This window comes from Chiloscyllium plagiosum, chromosome 7, assembly GCF_004010195.1.
Source record: "Chiloscyllium plagiosum isolate BGI_BamShark_2017 chromosome 7, ASM401019v2, whole genome shotgun sequence".
NCBI lineage: Eukaryota > Metazoa > Chordata > Chondrichthyes > Orectolobiformes > Hemiscylliidae > Chiloscyllium > Chiloscyllium plagiosum.
In genome coordinates, this window is record NC_057716.1 from 5449664 (window position 1) to 5475251 (window position 25588).

The following is a 25588-nucleotide window of genomic DNA, read 5'->3' on the forward strand; positions in this document are numbered from 1 at the left end:
CACTCCCTAGGATCTTACCATTAAGTGTATAAGTCCTGCTAAGATTTGCTTTCCCAAAATGCAGTACGTCACATTTATCTAAATTAAACTCCATCTGCCACTTCTCAGCCCATTGGCTCATCTGATCTGGATGCCGTTGTAATCTGAGATAACCTTCTTTGCTGTCCACTACTCCTCCAATTTTGGTGTCATCTGCAAACTTACTAACTGTACCTCTTAAGTTCACATCCAAATCACTCATATAAATGACATAAAGTAATGGACCCAGGACCGATCCTTGTGGCACTCCACTGGTCGCAGGCCTCCAGTCTGAAATGCAACCCTCCACCACCACCCTCTGTCTTCTACTTTTGAGCCAGTTCTGTATCCAAATGGCTTGTTCTCCTTGTATTCCATGAGATCTAACCTTGCTACAGTGTCCCATGGGAAATCTTGTCAAACGCCTTACTGAAGTCCATATAGATTCCATCTACCACTCTGCCCTCATCATTTCTCTTTGTTACTTCTTCAAAAAAACTCAATAGGTTCACACCAACTCTCCAATGAGCATCCCACCCAGATCCCCACTCGCCTATCCCTGCCAACCCTATCACTGTAATTGTAACCCTGCATTTCCCATGGCTAATCTACTTAACCTACAAATCCCTGAACACTATGGGCAATTTAGGTATGGCCAATCCAGCTAAACTGCACATCTTTGGACTGGGAGGAAACCCAAGCAGACACAGGGAGAATGTGCAAACTCCTGACTGTCGCCGGAGGCTGCAATCAAATGAGAGTCGCTGGCACTGCCAGGTAGCAGTGCTAACCACTGAGCCACCGTGCCGCCCTATAGGGAGCCTTTTGTTTTGGTTTGGTTTTAGCTGTTTGCTGTCTCATAGAAATAATCAACATGGAAAACTGTGAGAAGGAACTGCTAGAATAAGTAGGAGACCATTAAGAATCATTTGGTCAGAGCTGGAGATCCTTGGTTTCACTGATCAAATCTTCCCAGCTTATCAGTTTTACTGAAACTGCACTCCTCTTCTTGTACTCATCTTAGAAACACAGGTAAATTTCTAACAGATTGGACAAACGTTCCTGGCTTGTTAACACCATAACTGAGAGTCAAGGCAGTATTTAATGGCATCTTTGAATATTTTATTCATTTGCCCATCAACTGCATGGGTGTGCCCCGCTTGTTTTTAATTCTGTCTCAGTAAGTCCCAGAAGCAGGCAGGATGATGTAAGGGTTTTGACCCAATACCAGTTTTAAGAAATTCCACTCATAATCTGTGCACACTAATCTTGGATTTGATGGATTGCTTTTGGAGTATACTTTTTTGGATAAACAACCTGCTTTGTCTTATATGTTTATGTCCAATGTAATCTTTTACATCTTGTACCACAATCCTTAAAAAAAACCCTTAAAAAACTTTAGAAAACGCAATTAGTACATTTTAGGAAATTTGTATTCAATTTTAGAATGGATTTCAATTGAATTGATTGGTTTTCTTTAGCAAAAATCCACAAACTATTTTGCAGATTGACTTGAAAAAAAAATAGATATTTTAAACGGCTGTATTAGAGTGGCATTAAGCTATCCTAGAAAAAATATTACTGCCGAATTTCCAGCATGACTGAAATTGAAATATCAGTGCCTTTCCTTAGAAAATGAACAGTGTAGTAATGTGGTGAAACAGCATCAGACAATGGTGTCTCCTACAACAGTAGTACTGTTCAAGGTGCAAATAGAGCCTTGCAGGAGCTTAAGATCAATTTATCAACTTTCAACGTAGGTTTGTCAGCTGTCACAGTGTCTGACATTGGAGCTGGTTCTCATCAACTCTGCAACACACAATCTGCTGGGTAAATTAGAAGAAACCTGACAGGCTAGATAAAATAGATAAGATGGCTCAATGGTCTTGAAAATGGATGTCACCACAATAAAATAATTTCTATTCATATTGCGTCTTTCTGAGTCACAAGATATCACAAACTGCTTCACAGCAATAAACTATTTTCGAAATGTACCAAACAGCTCCCAATTCTTTTGAAACTACTTGACATTCAATCTTTTGTGCCCAGCTTAAATTATATGATTGAGTCATTAGAATGGAGCTTGAACACAATCTTCTAAATTAAGAAATGCTAAAAGTTCAGCATATAAGTTCATATATGATGGTCTGCTAGTCAGGATAAATGATAGATAATTAAAGGAATTGTCTAAAAAAGGCAACAACTGACCCTGGGCCTCAGTTGCTACTGTGATGTTTTGCAGTTGGAAAGAAGAAATTATCTTCAAATAAAGTTAATGACAATATCTGTCAATTCCCTTCAAAAGAAATAATATGCTAGAATACTCCAGTATCTCAATATTTGCTGATATTTCATTAGAAAGTTTACAAACAAATTCAATTTGATATTTCATAATATTTTTCAGTATGGAATGATGACATGGCTCTCCGTGTTTTGCCTTTCACAGGAAGTTAAAATTAAATGCTCTGTTTGATTAAATTTATCAATAAATACTACAGGTATTTATCTAATTCTCTTTTGAAAGTGATTATTGAATCTGCTTGCATCACTCTTTCTGGAAGTAAATTGGAGGGCCGAAGGGCCTGTTCCTGTGCTGCACTGAACTCTGTAAATTTTTGATCAAAACTCACTGCAGAAACATGGTTTCCTTCATTTTGTCCATAGTTCTTCTGCCAAATACACTATGAGTGTACTCTTATTGAACTTCTGCATTTGGAAATTATTTCTCTTTACGCATTCTATTAAAATACTGCATAATTTTGTCCACCTCGATTAAAACTTGCTCTGCTCTAAGAAATGCATTACGTTCTCCTGTCTCTCTGTGCAACTGCAGTACTGCACCATTGGTACCATGCCAACAACTCTTGATTTCTACAGAGTCACAAAGATATAGAGACAAAGAGCACGAAAACAACCCTTTGGTCCAACCAGTCCATGCTGATCATAATCTCAAACAAAACTAATCTCAGTTGCCTGCACGTGGCTCACAGACAACGAATGATTCGGGACAGACATCTGGTTTTATGCGAGGAAACCAAGTCTCACAAAGTTGATTGAGTTTTTTCAGAGAGTAACTGATTCAGTATGTGGATGTACCTACTGGAGAAGGTGCAAAACTTGACCTACTCTTGGGAAATAAGGCAGGGCAAGTGACTGAGGTGTCAGTGGGGGAGCACTTTGGGGCCAGTGACCATAATTCTATTAGTATTAAAATAGTGGTGGAACAGGATAGACCAGATCTAAAAGCTGAAGTTCTAAATTGGAGGAAGGTGAATTTTGACAGTATTGGGGAACAACTTTCAAAAGTTGATTGGGGGCAGATGTTTGCAGGTGAAGGAATGGCTGGAAAATGGGAAGCCTTCAAAAAATGAGACAACGAGAGTTCAGAAACCGTATATTCCTCTCAGGGTGAAAGGAAAGGCTGGTAAGTGTAGGGAATGATGGATGACTAGATAAATTGTGGTTTTCGTTAAGAAAAAGCAACAGCATATATCAGGTATAGACAGGAGAGATTGAGTGAATCCTTAGAAGAGTATAAAGGCAGTATACGTAAGTATACTTGAGTATACTTAAGAGGAAAACCAGGAGGGCAAAAAGGGAGCATGAGATAGTTTTGACAAATAGGGCTAAGGATAATCCAAAGGGTTTTTATAAATACATTAAGGACAAAAGGTAACTAGGGAGAGAAATAGGGATGAAAGCTGAAAATGTGTTGCTGGAAAAGCGCAGCAGGTCAGGTAGCATCCAAGGAGCAGGAGAATCGACGTTTTGGGCATGAGCCCTTCTTCAGGAATGGGAAATAGGGACCCTTAAAGTTCAGCACGGCAGCCTATGTGTGGGGCTGTAAGAGATGGGGGAAATACTAAACGAGTATTTTGCATCAGTGTTTACTGTGGAGAAGGAAAAAGAAGACATAGAATGTGGGAAAATAGATGGTGACATCTTGAACAATGTCCATATTACAGAGGAGGTGGTGCTGGATTTCTGGAAATGCATGAAAGTGGATAGATCCCCAGGACCTGATCAGGTGTACCGTAGAACTCTGTGGGAAGCTAGAGAAGTGATTGCTGGGCCCCTTGCTGAGATGTTTGTATCATCGATAGTCACAGTTGAGGTGCCAGAAGACTGGAGGTTGGCTAACATGGTGCCACTGTTTAAGAAAGGCAGTAAGGACAAGCCAGGGAACTATAGAAAAATGAGGCTGATGTCGGTGGTGGGCACGTTGTTGGAAGGAATCCTGAGGGACAGGATTTACATGTATTTGGAAAGACAAGAACTGAGTAGGGATAGTCAGCATGGCTTTGTGCATGAGAAATCATGTCTCATGAACTTGACTGAGCTTTTTTAAGTAACAAAGAGGATTGATGAGGGCAGAGTGGTGGACATGATCTATATGGCCTTCAGTAACGCTTTTGACAAGGTTCCCCATGGGAGACTGGTTAGCAAGGTTAGATCTCATGGAATACAGGGATTTGGATACAGAACTGGCTCGAAGGTAGAGGACAGAGGATGGTAGTGGAGGGTTGTGATCAGTGGAGTGCCACAAGGATCGGTGCTGCGTCCACTACTTTTTGTCATGTATATAAATGATTTGGCTATGCACATAGAAGGTATAGTTAATAACTTTGCAGATGATACCAAAATTGGAGGTGTAGTGGACAGCAAAGAAGGTTACCTCAGAGTACAACTGGATCTTGATCAGATGGACCAATGGGTTGAGGAGTGGCAGATGGAGTTTAATTGAGTTAAATGCTGCATTTTGGAAAAGAAATCACACCAGGACTTACACACTTAATGGTAAGATCCTGGGGACCGTTGTTGAACAAAGAGACCTTGGAGTGCAGGTTAATAGTTCCTTGAAAGTAGAGTCGCAGGTAGATAGGATAGTGAAGAAGGCATTTGGTATGCTTTCCTTTATTGGTCAGAGCATTGAGTATAGGAGTTGGGAGGTCATGTTGCGACTGTACAGGATGTTGATTTGGCCACTTTTCATATACTGTATGCAATTCTGGTCTCCTCCCTACTGGAAGGATGTGATGAAACCTGAAAGGGTTCAGAAAAGATTTACAAGGAAGTTGGCAGGGTTGGAGGATTTGAGCTCTTGGGAGAGGTTGAATAGGCTAGCGCTGTTTTCGCTGGAGTGTTCGGAGGCCGAAAGGTGACCTTATAGAGGTTTATAAAATCATGAGGGGCATGGATAGGATAAATAGACAAAGTATTTTTCCTGGTGTGGGGGAATGCAGAACTAGAGGGAATAGGTTTAGGGTGAGAGGGGACAGATATAAAAGGGACCTAAGGGGCAACCTTCTCATGCAGAGAGGGTGGTACGTGAATGGAATGAGCTGCCAGAGGAAGTGGTGCAGGCTAGTACAATTGCAGCATTTAAAAGGCATATCTGAATGAGTATATGAATAGGAAGGGTTTACAGGAATACGGGCCAAGTGCTGGCAAATGGGACTAGACCATGTTAGGATATCTGGTTGGCATGGATCAGTTGGACCGAAGGGTCTGTTTCCGTGCCGTACATCTCTATGACCCTATAACTAAGATGATTGATGAGGGCAGAGCAAAGATTTGTTATACTTGGTCTTTAATAAAGCCTTTGACAAGGTGCTGCATGGTAAACTAATTAGTAATGTTAGATTACATGGGATTCAGGGTGAGCTTGCCAACTGGATTCAAAATTGGCTTAATGGCAGGTGACAGAGTGGTGGTGGTGGTGGGTTGTTTTTCAGACTGGAAACCTGTGACCAGCAGTGTTCCACAGGTATCAGTGCTGGATCCACTTTTGTTTGTCATTTATATAAATGATTTGAATGAAAATATAGGAGGTATTGTTAGTAAGTTTGCGGAGGACATCAAAATTGATGGTGTAATGGATAGTGAAGGTGGTTATCTAAGATTAAAGGGAAGTCTTGATCAATTGGGTCAATGGGCTGAGGAGTAGCAGATGGAGTTTCATTTGGATAAAGTCATGGAACTGCATTTTTATTAAACAAGCAAGGTCAGGATTTACACAATTAATAGTAGGGCCTTGTGTAGTGGTGTAGAACTGAGAGACCTAGGGGTTCAGGTGCATAATTTTTGAAATTTGCATCACATGTTGTTCGGGTGGTTAAGAAGGCATTTAGTATGCTTGCCTTCAATGTTCAGACCTATTAATATAGGAGTTGGAATGTCATGTTGAGGTTGTTCAGGTTGTTGGTGAGACCTCTTCTGGAGTACACTATCCAGTTCTGGTCACCTTTTCATTCTTCTGCACGTATGCCCACAGAATCAGACACCAAATGGGTCCTATCCAGTGACTTACCAAGATTTTGCACAACTTCCTTGGTTTGTTCTCTATGGCTTTGTTTATCTTATTTTTCAACTAAACATAGCAGTGTTTCCATCTTATCCTGACCTTGCAAATGTTTATTTGCATACATTGTCAGGTTTCTCCATTGTTCAACCCTTTAATATTGTACCTTTAGTTAATATTATCCCTACTCATTATTCCTGGCATAATGCAACATTTCACATTTCTCTGTTACATTTCATCTACCCGCTGGAACAGTCTACATACTCTTGAAATTTGTTAATGTCGTCCTCACCATTAAACACATTTCTGAGTTTTGTGCCACTTGTGCAAACTTTGAAGTGACAAGTCAATCCCAAGTCAATACCCTATTGGTCACCACCGCAAATAATTCCCTTCACATAGAAGTGTTCCAGCACAGAAAGAAGCACTCAATCCATTGTGTCTCCACTGGCTATCCAAAGAGCATTATGGCTTAGTGCTATTTTCCTGCCTTTTCCCACACCCTTGTACATTGTTTCTATTCAAATAATCATCCAATGCCTTCTTGAATGCCTTAACTATCTCTGCCTCCATGATGCTTCTAGGCAGTGCATTGCAAAACTAAGATTCTCATTTAGTGAAAATGTTTTTTCTCACATTACATTTGCTTGGTTCGCAACTATGTGTGTGTGTGTGTGTGTGTGAGATAGAATAAATAAGGCAACAGGAAAAGGCAGGGTTATAGAGCTAGCTGAGTATCTCTTGCAGACAGTGGGCAAGGCCCACAGATGAGTGTAGCTCCAAAATATTAAAGAAATTCAACATCATTCAAGACAAAGCAGCTCACTTGACATAGCATCCATTTACTACGATAACAATTCACTCCCTCCAACACTGAAGCACAGCTGCAGCAATATGTATCATCTGCAAGATGTACTGTTGAGTGGCACTGTGGCTCAATAGTTAGCACTGCTGCCTCACAGCGCAATGGACCTGGGTTCGATTCCAGCCTTAGGGGGCTGTCTGTGTCGAGTTTGCATATTCTCCCCATGTCTGCGGTGCTCCAGTTCCTCCCACAATCCAACGATGTGCAGGTTAGATGAATTGGCCATGCTAAATTGCCCATAGTTTTCAGAGATATGTAGGTTAGGTGTACTAGTCAGGGATAAATGTGGAGTAATAGGGTAGGGGGAATGGGTCAGGGTGCGTTACTCTTCGGAAGGTCAGTGTAGACTTGGGCCAAATTGCCTGTTTCCACACTGTAGGGATTCTATGATGATCTATGAACTCACCAAGGCCCCTTAAACAGGAACTTCCAAATCAGCAATCACAAAAGCAGCTGATATATGAACACTAATCAAGATCCCCTCTATGCCACACATCCTTCTTACTTGAAACTCTGCCAACCATTCTTTCACCACTGCTGGGTCAAAGTCCTGGAACTTCCATGCTAAAAGCCTTTTATGTGTCCTAAGATCATATCAACGACAACAGTTCAAGAAGGCAGCTCAGCATTATCTTGCCCAGGGCAATAAATGATGCATAGCCAGTGATGCTCACATCATATGAATGAAGAAAATGAATGGTCAAATGTTGTCTGTTTAGTATGTAATCATTCTACGATCTATTCTATATGTTTACAATTGCCAAATAATCTTCTCTCAGGTTAAATTCACTACATGTTTGCCCACTGCTGACATTAGATTGATGGGCTGACTGGCCTGTTGTTGCAAGTTGGTACCTCTTCCCTTTTTTTGCAACAAAGGCATAACATTTGCTATCTTTCAATCATCTGGCACTTCTCCTAAATCTAAATATGATTGAAGGAATATGGCCAGAACTTCCACAGTTTCCATCCTTACTTCCCTTAGTTTAAAATGCATCCCATCCGCACTTTGTAAACTTTTCTAACTGGAGTATTGCCAACCTTTTGCCTATTTACTACTTTTACCAATTTTACCGGATACAATTTATCGACCACCTTCTCCTTTACTGTGACTTGCTCACAGATTAGAACACGTGACTATAAGTTAATTCTAAAATAGATACTCAAAGTTTGTGCGAAGATTTGTAGCTCGGGTGCTCGTTGTTGTGGTTCTGTTCGCCGAGCTGGAAGTTTTTGTTGCAAACGTTCGTCCCTTGGCTAGGCGACATCATCAGTGCTTGGGAGCCTCCTGCGAAGCGCTTCTTTGATGTTTCCTCCGGTGTTTATAGTGGTCTGTCCCTGCCGCTTCCGGTTGTCAGTTTCAGCTGTCCGCTATAGTGGTTGGTATATTGGGTCCAGGTCGATGTGTTTGTTGATGGAGTTTGTGGATGAATGCCATGCCTCTAGGTTAGATACTTAATTGATTATTAAGAGGGTAGGAAGGTGGGTTTGGGCAGCGCAGTGGCTCAGTGGTTAGCACTGCTGCATCACAGCACAAGGGACATGGATTTGATTCCAGCCTTGGCAACTGACTGTGTGGACTTTGCACGTGCATGTTAGGTGGTTTGGCCATGCTATATTGTCCATATTGTCCAGGAATGTTGGAGGTTAGATGGATCATCTATTGTAAATGCGGGTTATGGGGATAGGTGGAGAACTAGATCTGGATGGGATGCTCATTGGAGGGTCCGATTGAACTCTATGGGCCAAATGGCCTTTTTCCACAATGGATCTTTGGTGACTGTGAGATGTCTCTAATGATACTCTTGTAGTATTAGACAACTGTATAATGAAAACAGGGCATAAAGGTGTTGACATTAATCATTCTAACAATATAATCTGATCAAAAATTCTTTTTACCAGCTTTTTAAAGGACTATGATTACTTCTGTGCAGTTAGAAAATATCCCTGGAGCCTACAGTTAAGTTCATGTTAACTGTCTCAAAGGATGTTCATGTGCTCTATCAAAATAGCATCATGGAAAATGATCAGGATAAATGACCCAATAAACCAAATCTGAAGAGACACTTAAAGAGAGGATGATGGAGTGAGACTTCTTGTATCATTTTCAAAGAAGGAAGTTTGGCATTACCCTGTGGAATTATATGAGCAATCATTTTTTAAGTGATGGCAATTTCAACAGAGTTCAACAATGGCAATTTTTGCAGAAACAATATAAATGGTCGTGATTGCTATCTCCCCAGTGTTTCCATCGATCTCCTGCTGATGTTACAGCAAGGGATCTGGAAAATACTCAAGAAAATTAACACCATCCATCTGTAACACTCCGAGTAAAATATTAAATTCATGGAGATTTCCGCAATGTTTATATTCCACAGATGATCCAACTACTTTCAATGGAAGATTCTTTAAGTGAACAAGGAGAAAATATCAAACTAGACTCAAGGTTATTTCCTTAATATAAGTGATCAGAGAAAACCTATCTAAATCGTGGATAGTCACATTTTCAGATTGGTAATAAGTCTTCCAAATACATTGATTGGCCTGCAACTAACAAATATTCTCTGAAGCTTACAACATATATTTCTGATGATCACTGATGATCAGTGTAGGATTCTTTGGCTATTTTACTACTGTACTTAAAAAGGCTTAAACTTGAGCAATTCATAATGTGTCCTGTAACGGGCTCCAGAAAATTTTTCAAGTGCAACTGTCCTTCAGGCAAGAGTCTCAGCACTGGCCAGGAAGGATTTATGTTTTTACATTAAGTTACATTTCCCACAAAGGGAGCTACTATATGACCACTGTTTGTTTTTGCAATAGTAAGCCAACAGAAATTACTCATGCACATTTCAGCTTTCTTCTATCAGAACCGTGTGCTTTTGTTTTGTGTAAATTAAGCAGCTAAAAATTAATTGGTGGGGACTGGAGTTAAATCATTCTGTCTTCAGACAACTGTTGAAGGTACGCAACATAAAGGAAATTCATTGTTACACTCGAAGATTCTTTTACTACACTATAGATGCAGGACAGTTGAACTTCCAAAAAAAGCAGGCACTCCAACCTCAAAGGTAAAAATCACACAATACCAGGTTATAGTCCAACAGGTTTATTTAGAAATACAAGCTTTCCGAGTGCTACTCCTTCATCAGGTAGCTAGTGGAGCAGTATTATAGAGTCATAGAGATGTACAGCATGGAAATAGACCCTTCAGTCCAACCCATCCATGCTGACCAGATATCCCAACCCAATCTCGTCCAATCTGCCAGCACCCGGCCCATATCCCTCTAAACACTTCTTCTTCATAAAGCCATCCAGATGCCTGTTAAATGTTGTAGTTGTACTAGCCTCCACCACTTCCTCTGGCGGCTCATTCCATACACGTACCACCCTCTGCATGAAAATGTTGCCCATTAGGTCTCCTTTATATCTTTCCCCTCCCACCCTAAACCTATGCCCTCTAGTTCTGGACTCCCCCCACCCCAGGGAAAAGACCTTGTCTATTTACCTTATCCATGCCCCTCATAATTTTGTAAACCTCTATAAGGTCACCACTCAGCCACCAATGCTCCATGGAAAACAGTCCCAGCCTGTTCAGCCTCTCCCTATAGCTCAAATCCTCCAACCCTGGCAACATCCTTGTAAATCTTTTCTGATCCCTTTCAAGTTTCACAACATCTTTCCGATAGGAAGGAGACCAGAATTGCATGCAATATTCCAACATTGGCCTAACCAATGCCCTGTATAGTCCCAACTAAACCTCACAACTGCTGTACTCAATACTCTGACCAATAAAAGAAAGCATACCAAACGCCTTCTTCACTATCCTATCTACCTGCGACTCCACTTTCAAGGAGTTATGAACCTGCACTCCAAGGTCTCTTTGTTTAGCAACACTCTCTAGGACCTTACCATTAAGTCCTGCTAAGATTTGCTTTCCCAAAATGCAGCACCATGCATTTGTCTAAATTAAACTCCATCTGCCACTTCTCAGCCTATTGGCCCATCTGGTCAAGATCCTGTTGTAATCTGAGATAACCCTCTTTGCTGTCCACTACACCTCCAATTCTGGTGTCATCTGCAAACTTACTAACTATACCTTCTATGTTCACATCCAAATCATTTATGTAAATGACAAAAAGTAGAGGACCCAGCACCGATCGTTATGGCACTCCACTGGTCACAGGCCTCCAGTCTGGAAAGCAACCCTCCACAACCACCCTCTGTCCTCTACCTTCGAGCCAATTCTGTATCCAAATGACTAGTTCTCCCTGTATTCCATGAGATCTAACCTTGCTAATCAGTCTCCCATGGGGAACCTTGTCCAATGCCTTACTGAAGTCCATATAAATCACATCCACCGCTCTGCCCTCATCAATCCTCTTTGTTACTTCTTCAAAAAACTCAATCAAGTTTGTGAAACATGATTTTCCACACAAACAAAGCCATGTTGACTATCCCTAATCAGTCCTTGCCTTTCCAAATACATGTACATCCTGTCCCTCAGGATTCCCTCCAATAACTTGCCCACCACCGACGTCAGGCTCACTGGTCTATAGTTCCTTGGCTTGTCCTTACCACCCTTCTTAAACAGTGGCACCACATTAGCCAACCTCCAGTCTTCCGGCACCTCACCTGTGACTAGTGATGATACAAAGTCTCAGCAAGAGGCCCAGCAATCACTTCTTTAGCTTCCCATAGTTCTAGGGTACACCTGATCAGGTCCTGGGGATTTATCCACCTTTATAAGTTTCAAGACATCCAGCACATCAAGACAGTAATATGAACATTTTGCAAGGTGTCAAAAGGTTATGTGAAGGCAGAGAGGAAAGAGTTAATATTTAAGATCTTGTAACAATGTAATTAATACATGGTAATACCTCAGGAAGACTCCATAGTTATCCGTAATAATGTTAGTGAGGCACAAAATGAGCATCAGACTTGTAACGACCTTGTGAATGGAAGTACAGAAGGACAAAGGGCAAGGAGGCACTTGCGGAAGCAGTTAACACCTGGTGTACAAATCAAATCAAGGAGGACAAAGGCTATCAAGCTGGAACATCTGCTGAGAACAGCGATCAGGAACAAAGGTGGTGTCTTGCAAAACGTACACGTAACTTATAGGTTCATAAAATTGTATAAATAAACCAGCCCATGTATTCGATGAGAAGTCCGGGCACCCTTTGAGGACTTGACTTCTCCCAAAAGCTGTTGTCAATAAACTCTGTATTTGACCCACTATCGATCTGAGCATGGTAATAGTTTACTGACAAAAATTGTGTCATACAACTGGTGCGAAATATTGAACAAACCTAGGTTGCTGTTAACTCTTTCATCTTTTAGAATGGGTTACAGGTTTCAATTAATTAATATGTTATTCCAGAACTTCTTTCAAGTCAAATTCCCATGATAACTTAAGGTCTTATAAAAAAAAGGTTATAACTCAACTCAGAAAATGAATTAAAGGTGTGAGGTTAGAGTATGTATGTATTCCAATCTTGAGTCAGACTGGTTCTATTTCCAAAGTAGGAATTTATAAAATGTCACATGGATTGACTGCCTACAGACCGTGTGCTTTTTGAACAAAACAGAATGTATCTGCAAATACCATGTATGCTGCATGTACTCATGTGATGTGGTCAACATTGTCTATCTCATACGCTGTAGGCAAGGATGCCTCGAGGTATAGTACATTGACAAGACAAAGCAGATGGTATGACAACGGATGAATGGGCACAGCGCAACAATTACCAGACAGGAATGGTCCCTCCTAGTTGGGGAACACTTCAGCAGTCATGAACATTCGGTCTAATAATCTTCAGGTGACCATCCTCCAAGGTAGACTTTGGGATACGCAATAACACAGAGTTGCCAAACAGAAGCTGATAGACAAGTTCAGTACCCGTGAGTATGGTCTCAAGCGGGACCTTGGGTTCATGTCACACTACAGGTGACCCCACTACACTATACACACTCTCTCTCTCTCTCTCTCTCTCACACACACACTTTCTCCCTCACATGCGCGTACACACACATATAAAACTATGGGGTGAATCTGCATTTGCAGAATTATATTTGCAGATACAATCTATTTTATTCAAAAAGCAAACAAACTGTAGGCAGTCAGTCCATGTGCCATTTTTAAAATTCCTCCTTTGGAAATAGAACCAGTCTGACTCAACATTGGAATACATACAGACTCTCACCTCACACCTTTAATGTATTGTCTGAGCTGAGATGCTACCTTTTTTGTAAATAAAACCTTAAGTTATCTCAGGAATGTGACTTGAAAGAAGTTCTGGGATTTACATATTAATAAATTGAAACCTGTAACCCATTCTAAAAGATGAAAGACTTAACAGCAATTTAAGTTTGTTCAATATATCGCATCAATTGTATGACACTATGATCTTTTGCTGTAAATTCTGTGTCCTATGATCCTGCTCCACTAGCTCCCTGCTGAAGGAGCAGCGCTCAGAAAGTTTGTATTTCCAAATAAACCTGTTGGATTATAACGTGCTGATGTGTGATTTTTTAACTTGGTCCTACACCAACACCTCCATATCATAGCAACCTCAAGGTGGCACTGACAACATTGAATACAAGGTCATGAATTGATGGATTTTTGAGCTGTCAGGCTGACTCTGGAGTTATTTAAAAATGGTGGGGTGTGGACTGTAGGTGCCAAATCCATGAGTCCGCTCCACTCCTTGCACTAGAAATATTCACTGGCACACAATAATGGTGCAGTTGAAAAATCTGCAATTTGCATTCTTGATCTGGCCAGCTCCATTGACATGGTAGATACTTCATAGACCTCCGCAACAGTTGTAAAGTTAGGTCAGCTTCTGGATGACTCGTGATTCACGGCCCATCAGAGGAGCTGAGAGCTAAAGTGTGTATTTGGGAACCTTTTAGAAGTTAACTTTAAACATGTCCCCAGTGGGGTAAATTCTATACCTCCTCCACAACTCCATAAAAATGTTATCAAGCAAGTAGACACTCCACTTCAGTTTTATCCCTCTGGGAGCTGTATCAGCAGAAACAGATGCCAGACATCTGATGTTCCATCTGAGCGCATTATGAATGTTTGGATGAACTCCAGAACTTAAAAATGCATTAGAACAGGTCTTTCTGGACAACTGAAGTATTTACTTTACTTTATTGATATCCTTATGATGTTACAACGAATTAGTCTGGTGTCTCTTTTGTCAATGCCTGTATGTTTATTTAGACAAGATTAAGAAGTATGAAGTGGCTGAAGCTTCTTTCATTAATAACATAATGGCCCTATTTTACTGACAGGATTATAGGATAGCAAACTTTGTTAAAGCAGATTTCTAAACATGTGTTTTATCCTTTTTCAGAATGTCAACATCTGCCATTACAATCATATGGCTCATTAGATAGTGCATACTAGGCATAGACATCATAAAAGATGTGGGGAAGGGCATGCATGGATCATGAGGAATAAGTGGCAGGGTGAAATTGTGTGAGGAATGAGGGATAGAGGGCCTAGCTGTTTATAATATAATGGGAAACAAAGACCCAGCGAACTAAAGTAGGCACACAAACCAACCCACCGACTTGGGTGCCTATCATCTGCTTCTGGGTTTGGTTGGACTGACTCTATTCTTACCTCATCACCCTGCAGTGATGACTGCACATAACAGTACGTACTGAATTAGGACATTTTGACATACCCATCTTAATCATGAAGATCCAGCCCAAGATATTTCTGGAGAACTCAATGGAAAGACTCAAAACAAATGTAAAGCAACAGAAATGAGACAAATGATCATCAGAAAGAATGCGGGACCAGTAATGACCACCTGACTCGAAACTCATCTCACTAGGTTAAGATGAAAATATATAATTATTTAATGCAACAGAATGTGCCTTACCCTCCTGAAGATGGAAGAATACCTCTAAGTAATCTCACTTGAGGAAATTAAGTCTAAAACATGTACCAATGCTGAAATAGATTGGTAATCTCGATCCCACAATTAGGCAGAAATACAAAATTGAACTTGCTGTGACGTCATCCATGAACTACAACTCTAGACCAGTTTATTTGAACTCTCTAAAGCTTAATTTAAGCCTCTTCATCTGAAGGAATCTTTTGAAAGTATTGCAATCTTAAGCATACCCCTTGGTGAATCAATGTATCTAAATAGGACTGAAGCCAGACTTACGAACTACATGTTAAGGGTATTAGAAGTCTCAAAGATTTGAAAGAGTTATGGAGTTGAAAGTAGGTCAACATTATCAAAGTGGATCTTCCTGTCTGAGTCTAGACTACCAATCTAAGAGAAGGTGTGTGTTGGTAGTGATAGGCAGAATTAGCCCTATTTTAAACCAGAAATACACATGCCGAACATACAGAGAACCTTAGCCAAAATACTTGGCAGACCCTTCTTATGGTGCTTCCAGGGCATTTACAAATGCTATCATCAAAATACAAATGGAATGGGTGCAACTTATGTCCTTTTAGCTTAAAAAATGCCAGGATGTTGAAAAGCCCCAGGTGCACCATCAGTAGCTGAATGGTGTAATTGTCATCATTGTTAAAAGCCACTCAAAATTAAAGAATATTGTTTGATGAATGTGATCTAACTCATCTTATCTTTCCTTGAAGAAGCCTGAATAAGAGGCTGAATTTGGTCTCAGGGTCTGATGTTAATACAATGAAGATTTAAGTTATGAACATGACAGTGAAAACTAAATCATAATAAGTGAGTTGACAATGGAATAAAAGAACCCCCACCATTTACAACATCCCAGATTGTACAATTCCTGTGATTAACTTGTCTGATTGACTAACTCATTGAACAAAATTACCAGTTTTAAAAGCAGAACAGTACAGTGAGAGGGCGAGGAAGAAATTAAACAGAACAGTGACTGAAAGCATAAAAGCTGGAAAGAGAAATGCCAGGTTCTGATCTATTGAGAATCAACTTTTCTTCTCTGTAGTTCAAACAGCATTCCTGCAGCTCATTGAGAAGCATTAGAAGGTGCAAAACAATTCCCAACTCTTCAAGTCAAAGTCACTACCTCACTGAAATCAGTATCATTGTTACTATAATGTTCCTCATTTTGTCTGAAAGGTGGATATGTGCATTGAAAAAAAATTGTGCCAACATTTTCCTGGTTCTAAGACAAATATGTTATCAAGAAAAAAAAATCAAATCTTGCAAAAAGACATATGTTTAAGAACATTTTTATGACTTGATGTGTATTTGTGGTGCAATAAATGCGGACAATACACAAGGGTCAGAAAGTTATAGAGATGTACAGCATGGAAACTGACCCTTCAGTTCAAATCGTCCATGCCATGCAGATATCCTAAATTAATCTCGTCCCATTTGCCAGCACTTGGCCCATATCCCTTGAAACCCTTCCCATTATATCCCCACCCTCGGCCCAGATGCCTTTTAAATGTTGTAATTGTACCAGCTTCCACCACTGTCTCTGGCAGCTCACTCCATACATGTACCGCCCTCTGCGTGAAAAAGTTGCCCTTTAGGCCCCTTTTAAATCTTTCCACTCTCACCCTAAACCTCTACTTCTGGACTTCTCTTTACCTCAGGGAAAAGATCTTGTCCATTTACCCAATTCATGCCCCTTATGATTTTTTAAACATCTCTAAGGTTACCCCTCAGCCTCTGACGCTCTAGAGAAAACAGCCCTAGCCTATTTAGCCTCTCCCTATAGCTCAAATCCTCCAACCCTGGCAACATCTTTGTAAATCTTTTCTGAACCCTTTCAAGTTTCACAACTTCCTTCCAATAGGAGGGAAACCAGAATTGCACGTAGTATTACAAAAGTGGCCTAACTAATGTCCTGTACAGCTGCAACATGATGTTCCAACTCCTATACTCAATGCTCTGACCAATAAAGGAAAGCATACCAAATGCCGTCTTCACTATCCTATCGACCTGCAATTCCACTTTGAAGCAACTATGAACCTGTACTCCAAGGTCTCTTTGTTCAGCAACAATGTCCAGGACATTACATTAACTGTGTAAGTTCTATTCTGATTTGCTTTTGCAAAATGCAGCAGCTCACATTTATCTAAATTAAACTCCATCTGCCACTCCTCATCCTGCTCTGATTTGCTTTTCCAAAATGCAGCACCTCGCATTTATCTAAATTAAATTCCATCTGCCACTTCTCAGTCCATTGGCCCATCTGATTAAGATCCCATTGTACTCTGAGATAACCTTCTTCGCTGTCCACTACACCTCCAATTTTGGTGTCAACTGCAAACTTTCTAACTGTACCTTCTATTTTCACATCCAAATCATTAATATAAATGATGAAAAGTAGTGGACCCAGCACTGATCCTTGTGGCACTCCACTGGTCACAGGCCTCTAGTCAGAAAACAACCCTCCACCACCACCCTTTGAGCCAGTTCTGTATCCCCTTTATTCTGTGAGATCTAACCTTGCTAATCAGTCTCCCATGAGGAAACTTGTCGAACGCCTTACTGAAGTCCATATAGATCACATCTACTGCTCTGCCCTCAGCAATCCTCTTTGTTACTTCTTCAAAAACCTCAGTCAAGTTAGTGAGACAATGTTTCCTATGCATAAAGCCATGTTGACTATCCCTACTCAGTCCTTGCCTTTCCAAATACATGTAAATCCTCTCCCTCAGGATTCCCTCCAACAACTTGCCCACCACCAATGTCAGGTTCACCGGTCCATAGTTCCATGGCTTTTCCTTGCCACCTTAAACAGTGGCTGGAAATGTGTTGCTGGAAAAGCGCAGCAGGTCAGGCAGCATCCAGGGAACAGGAGAATCGACGTTTCGGGCATAAGCCCTTCTTCAGGAATGCCCGAAACGTCGATTCTCCTGTTCCCTGGATGCTGCCTGACCTGCTGCGCTTTTCCAGCAACACATTTCCAGCTCTAATCTCCAGCACCTGCAGACCTCACTTTCACCTTAAACAGTGGCACCATGTTACCCAACCTCCAGTCTTTCGCCACCTCACCTGTGGCTACCAATGATACAAATATCTCAGCAAGGAGCCCAGCAGTCATATCACTAGCTTCCCACAGAGTGCTAGGGTACACCTGATCAGGTCCTGGGGATTCATGCACCTTTATATGCTTTAAAGCATCCAACATCTCCTCCTCTGTAATATGGGCATTTTTCAAGATGTTGCTATCTGTTCCCCCACATTCTATATCTTCCATGCCCTCCTCCGCAGTAAACACTGATACAAAATTATCACCCTCATCTTCTGCGGTTCCACGCATAGGCTGTCTTGTTGATCTTTGAGGGATCCTTTTCTCTCCCTACTTACTCTTCTGTCCTTAATGTACTTATTAAATCGCTTTGGATTCCCCTTAACCCTATTTGCCAAAATTATCTCATGTCCCCTTTTTGCCCTCCTGATTTTCCTCTTGAGTACACTCCTACTGCCTTTATACTTTTTTAAGGACTCACTTGATCTCTGCTGTCTATACTTGGCAAATGCTTCCTTCTTTTTCTTAACCAAAACCTCAATTTCTGTAGTCATCTAGTATTCCTATACCTACCAGCCTTGCCTTTTACCCTAACAGGAACATATTGTCTCCAGACTCTCGTTAACTCATTTTTGAAGGCTTCCCATTTTCAAGCTTCCCTTTATCTGTGAATATCTGCCACCAATAAACTTTTGAAAGTTCTTGCCTAATAGCATCAAAATTGACCTTCCTCCAATTTAGAACTTAAACTTTTAGATTCAGTAAATTCTGTTCCATCACTATTTAAAACTAATAGAATTATGGTCGCTGGCCCCAAAGTGCTCCCCCACTGACATTTCAGTCACTTGCCCTGCCTTATTTCCCAAGAGTAGGTCAAGTCAAAGAAGATTACACTTAAACACTGTAAGTTTCACATTTCGGTGTAATACATAAAATAGCTTTTTCTTCTTAAAGCAGAAACACTTACATTCTAAGCAGGCCCTTGTAAAATGGCCTTGTGAAGAAGGCATCGAGCAGATACTGGTGGATAAGAGCAAGACCAAGGATTCGACCACTGAATCTAAACCTAAAATAAAAGCAGTTCCAAAATTTAATTCGCTTTTGGATAATTATAATTTATATACTATCAGAGAGTTTTGTTTTATTAAAGCATCTTATATCATGTTTGAGACTACTGACTTGTATACTAGCAATATTAGACTGCTGCACCAACAACATGAGAAAACACATGTTGATTTAGTGGCTGCTACTATGGTTGCCCTGATCCTGAAATCTGAAATTCCTTTTATAAATATTTGATATCTCACTCTTCCTTTAAGGTATTATACTCGATACTCAAATTGATCAGTTTTTGTATTAATGTAAATTAAAACCTTTGTTAAAATATTTTGAAAGGTAATGTCCTGGCAATTTCAACTTGGATTTTATTTATTAAGTTTATAGTTCAATTACAAAAGATCCCTCAGCAAAGATATTAAACTCAAAGGTTTGGATTATAATATATCATATTATGATCAATTCTAGAAAATAAAATAATGCACATCTTAAATAAACTGTGAACAAGAGCAAGTTTCATTCCCTATGTGGCAACAGATTCACAGATAAAAACATCGTCTTTGAAAAATACATGATCACATCCTTTGTGAGCAAGGCAGTGAGTCTCATGAAGATTGCTGTTAGAATTTGGCAATATTTTTATTGATGTAAAAGAAAATTAAATGCAGAACGTTTTCAATAGGCATCATGAAATACAGTAAATATTGCTGGTAATCTTGAAAATGGTAGTGTTCACTGCAGAGGCAACATGTTCTTATGAGATTACAGACCAGCAAAATCCTGGTATCATTATATGAGCTCAGTTTCCTCTACTAAAGACAATGAAGCAGGTTCCTGCATTGATCATGAACCTAAATCAAGTAAATCAAGATGATAGCAAACTTGGGCTTCAAAAGTTTACAAATAAGAATGGCAACCAGGATAAATTCCTAACAGGTTTGTGTCACCATAGTAAAAATAATGGAATGAGTCAGTTCCTGCAAGAGAAAAAGATTACTAGTCGGAATCAGGGAAGCCTGTTAATTGATGGATGACAGCAGGTTTTTTTTAATTTAATTCTAGAGACGTTGGTCATTGCTAGCAAGGCAGGAGTTTGTTGCTCTTCACCAGTTGCCCTGGTGGCTCAGCCATTTTAATGGACTGGTAAAAAAAATCATCATTTTGATGTGAGACTGAGATCACATACAGGTCACACTGGCTAAGAACAGCAGATTTTCTTCCCATTAGGGCACTTGTGGATCTGTTTTAAAGAATCAAGCAGCTTCAGTAATTCTTGCTAATGTCAGGTTTTACTTTTTATATATATTGGAATCAATTTCTCAAGACAGAAATTTAACTCAGTCTCCCCACATGTCTGAATTACTAGAGCTGGTACCAAGTATGTTTCTGTTGTTGTCCGATAGCCTGGGAGTTGTCAGATGTAACCTACAACAACATAGGAATTTAGGTGCATATTTCACTTGATTAAATCATCAAAAATATTTATATTTTTATTTATGCAAAAATATTTTTATTCTTTCCAGAACAAAAAATACTGTGTTTTCTTCATAGTCAACTTTCTTAATATTGGAAGCTGCATAAGGGGAGAGGAACTGTTAGTTATGCCTTCCTACATGACCAGCTTGCTACTGCCAATCACTGTTTTAGGGCCGGATGTTGTAGAATACTATGGCTGTCAATCAGGAGGATCCATATTGGAAAATCTCTGAAAAGGACATCAGTGAACTGGGAAATGGTCAAATTTGTTGCTTAAGATGGAGAAACATCTTAACTTCACTAGTGTTAAAGTTTCAAAGAACCTAGCTTCTGAATTTTAAGGAAAACAAATAATGCTGATTTTCAGACTGGCATTGTAGACATGATAGAAAATTACAGTGCAACACTGACCCCATTCTATAGTTAGTATAGCACTTCTACCTCTCTTGATATATCCTTTCACTGCATTAATCTTTCAAACATGCAGTATTCTGGTGCCATCCAGTGGCCACAGGTAATCTTTCTATTCTTCAAGTGCTGCAGTTACATGTGGATCCACTTTTAGAGCAGTGCAACATTTTTGCTGAGTTAAATCCTGAGGCGGGAATTGAACCGGGTCTCTGGTGCTGTGAGGCAGCAGTGCTAACCACTGTGCCACCATGCTGAGGGTGGGATGTTTGCATGGAAAGATCTGGCATCAGGAATATGGTGATGATTTCACCATCTATCTTTTTATTATTTTCTGCTGCTTTATCAAAGCAATTTAGCATAAAACAAGCAATGGATATTTGACCTGTACAAAAGTGGATTCCAAAACCAAAGCTGACGGCTATGTGAAAGATCTGCAACAGCACAGGAGACTGTGCAAAGACATTTGTGGGCGGCACGGTGGCACAGTGGTTAGCACTGCTGCCTCACAGCGCCAGAGACCCGGGTTCAATTCCTGCCTCAGGCGACTGACTGTGTGGAGTTTGCACGTTCTCCCCGTGTCTGTGTGGGTTTCCTCCGGGTGCTCCGGTTTCCTCCCAAAATCCAAAGACGTGCAGGTTAGGTGAACTGGCCGTGCTAAGTTGCCCGTAGTGTTCAGGGATGTGTAGGTTAGGTGCATGAGTCATGGGTAAATGTCGGGGAATTAGTTTGAGTGGAATGCTCTTCAGAGGGTTGATGAGGATTTGTTGGCTTGAAGGACCTGTTTCCACACTGTAGGGATTCGAATTATTCACTCTGTTCCATATCACTGTTTCCTCATCCACCCATCCATTCTATTGCTGGACATTGAGACAGTTACTGCTTGAGAGGAGACATGGAAATTAATTCCTTCACTGGACAATGTGTAATGAAGTTTCGTTTGCACTCAGTTCCAAGCCCCTTAGACTAAAATCAAATGCCAGGAAAAACACAAAGGGTTTAAAAACAGATTAGAGATGTGATCATTTTCACAAGTAAAGAGTCTTCCCTTTCATTGGTGGTGACTCCAATTTGGGGAGGCATCTCTTTCAACAAACTACATCAGCAGCTCCTGCATCTGATCCTCTTGTTGGCCCACCAGCCTTGGGAACCTGCCAGCCATTCTAAATCTTGCAGAGGTCATGGAGGCAGCCATTTAATTGTTTCCAGGCTCTGCCACCAGCCTTCCCCGGCTCTTAAACCCGGAATTTGGGCCAGCATTGAGATGAGGACCCTGGAATGAAAATCCAGCCTACTGACACCAAAAGGGAGATCTAATTTCTGACCCTCATGTCTCTAAAATCAAAGAATTTTACTGTTCAAAAAGGAGGTTACTTGTATTATTGTATTGTGCTGTTTCACTAAAAGAAATGCATTTAGTTAAACCCTAAACCTTTGAAATGTGTCCATTCATTTCCTCTTTAAAAATCACTATATTAAAACAGAATTCAGCCAAACCATCACATTGTTCATTTGGAAAAGTAAATGTTTGCTTTCTTGTGGTGAATCGAATGGTGTCACACCACCAGACATTTTATTATCATGAGGTACAGTGGCTAGCTCATGACCTTCCCAAAACAACCCTGGCCCAGTCCCCATTACACAAGCAGTAGGAGGGGGCATCTACTGGACCACCCTCTCTGAGGCCTATTACTGTTCTTAATGGCCAATTACTGTTCATTTGGGCCCTCAGTCCACCTGTATTGCCAAATACACTGGGCACTGGCAGGCAACAAGAGTAAGGAGGTTGTTTTTTTAATGCAATTGGTTAAAAAATAGGAAAGAGGAGCACATCATTTGGGGCAGAGGTGACTGCTACATGTGCATCAGGGGCACCCCCAAAATGGTGCTTCTCTGTGTGTCTCCTCACTGGCCTCCAAAACCTATCCCCTCGCTACGTTTCTGAACACTTTCCCACTGGAATGTGCATAGATAAGGTAAATAGCAAAGGACTTTTCCCTAGGGTACGGGAGTCCAAAACTACGGGGCATAGGTTTAAGGTAAGAGGATAAAGAAGGGGCCCAAGGGGCAACTTTTTCATACAAAGGGTAGTTCAAATGGGGAATGAATTGCCAGATGAAGTGATAGATGCAGGTACAATTACAACATTTAAAAGACGTTTGGACAGGGACATGAATAGGAAAAGTTTACAGGGATATGGGCCAAATGCAAGCAAATAGGACTAGATTATTTGGGAAACTTGGTCAGCATGGACGAGGTGGACAAAAGGGTCTGTTTCCGTGCTGTATGACTCTACGTCTTTATAGCACTTACCTGGGTCCATGATCCATCCTCAATCTTTGTAGGTTGCCTTGCAAGACCAGCACCATCCACAACCGAATTTAGTGCTGTTCGAGTGAGGGGACAGACAATCAAGCCTTGTCAAAGCAGCCCAGAATGCGTATGGAATGCGGGCTGTCTTTTTTGAAGTCAGTTTGGGAGCTCAAGGTATTGCCTCTCTAAACAGCAGGAAGAGTTTTTGCCAACTTGGTTGATTCAGATTTCAGGAGGATAGCTATTACTTTTCTAATTAAGTGAAGTATCTTTTATGTTCAGGTTGGAGACAGTCCTAATTTGCTGTAAAATCCACCTGAATCTCAAGTGCAAACATTTAAATTTCTTGTCTAAACTCAACTGCATAATCAATCACTCCAAGTATAAATTCCAGCAGCTCGAGGGTGAGTGACTTTGGAGAGGAAAATTGAATATAAGTGCAATTACCAAGACAGAAACAGAAACAATGACACAACAAGGTGGCAAAATTCATAGAGCTTGTGGAGAATTTGAACTCGTCAGCAGCCTTTGCAATACTGAAGACCAGGGGATGAAGAAACAGCATGTCAAGACAGAGGGGAATGACTTTATAATTACAGGAATCAGTCTGCAGACAAGTCAAGTCTGCAGTCCAGTTACCAGATCTTGAAAAGATGACCAATGAGGTTCAATTTCAAAGTTTTTAATCCATTACCACTGGTCATCCCTGAGGTGATCAAGTGAGTATTTCAGATTAAAATGCATTGAACATTTAAAATAATTAATTTTTATTTCCTTATATCTCTGGATTTAACGCCTCCAAAATGTTATTAAATACACTAACTTTCTCTTAGGTTCTGCATTTTTACATAATGCCAAGAAAATGTTTTGGAGTTCATTTTTAATTTGAAAAATTCATCAGAAATCCTGAAAATAGTCATAAAAGTGCTTACCATTCATGATGATTGTCTACAAATGCAGACATGGGGCTGATTTGCACTGTATAAGTGTCATTAGCAGAATATTCAAACAAACCATAATATGGATTGAAGAGTTCTCTGGATACCAGGAAAAAGAACTCTCGAGAAGGGCCACTATAATCCAACCTAAAAGAAGAAATATAATTCACCATTTCGTACTTAGTGACACAAACATTTGAAGTAATTACTTTCATAACATCAGATGCTTTCCTTTGTTTTTCATCACTGGGAATGTAAATCAGCAGTTTCTTATTTCTTGTCAATCACTCTGTAATAAGGTATTCATTTATTATAAACCAAAAGGTAGAATACATGTAACACTGAACCTCCTTTAGCCCCAACAATTAAATCACACGTTCGAATACTAAGGCTTTCGGGACTGAATTTAATTTTGATCATTCAACAATACTTAAGATAAAACAATGTAATGGTAACTGAGGTGATCTAAATGAATACAATGTTCCAAACAGAAGAAGGAAAAATTACTGAGGAAATGTACTTATAATAAACAGTCAATAAAGGGGTGGAAGGAATTAAAGGAATTGTATTACTGCAAATGTTCAGTTATATCTAATACCAATGACATACTGTGTTCTTGAAAACAAAAACCTTTAACCCATCAGAAGTTACATGCCAATAAAATTACATTTAAAGCTTCTTATTTGACTGACTGCTGTACTTCCTAACAAAAATAATTTTGGACAATCTATAAACGGACAGCACGTATATTGTACAACAGACTGAAGAATGCCAGTAATTTGCTTTTCAATTCCTTCTGTTCTAATTATCCATCATGCCATAGCATGTACGGAGGATGTGGTGTGTAATGTCACCAAAACAAACAGTTAACTTCTGAAAAAAATGAGACACCAATGGCTGGAATTTCCTGGAAGAGACTAGAAAATCAAGACAGGAAAATGTTTGCTTTGACAGACCTGTCTCTGTGAAAATGACTTTTTTTCATTATTTTACCACACCAAGGAAGTGTGGGCAGAATGGACTCAGACCTGACACATCCAGAGGCAGTTTAAAGGTGCCAATGGAAGCATGTAAGTGCCATCGCAGGCTAGTTGGAAGATCTGGCTGGGTTCTGTGGGACTTCTAACTCGTTGTATTAAAGGCTGTTGGGTCCACTGGTCCTCATAATCCACCTACCGTCTGTGGCCCTCCTATGGCCTCTCCATGGTCCTTGATATCCCTCTTTGTCCACTCATACCC

At 40.3% G+C, this 25588-nt stretch overlaps 1 protein-coding gene across 5 annotated transcripts in view; it reads right to left on the bottom strand.

The window, feature by feature from the left end:
• hecw2a (HECT, C2 and WW domain containing E3 ubiquitin protein ligase 2a) overlaps positions 1-25588 on the bottom strand; it is a 335739-nt gene that overhangs the window by 41061 nt on the left and 269090 nt on the right. For 4 of the 5 annotated variants that reach the window (XM_043692900.1, XM_043692901.1, XM_043692902.1 and 1 more), the window contains 2 exons: positions 24344-24496; positions 19126-19224 (listed from right to left, as the gene is read on the bottom strand). In XM_043692900.1, the coding sequence (XP_043548835.1) occupies positions 19126-19224; positions 24344-24496 (252 nt within the window). The remainder of the gene's footprint in view (positions 1-19125; positions 19225-24343; positions 24497-25588) is intronic. The other variant, XM_043692904.1, reaches the window with a different exon arrangement.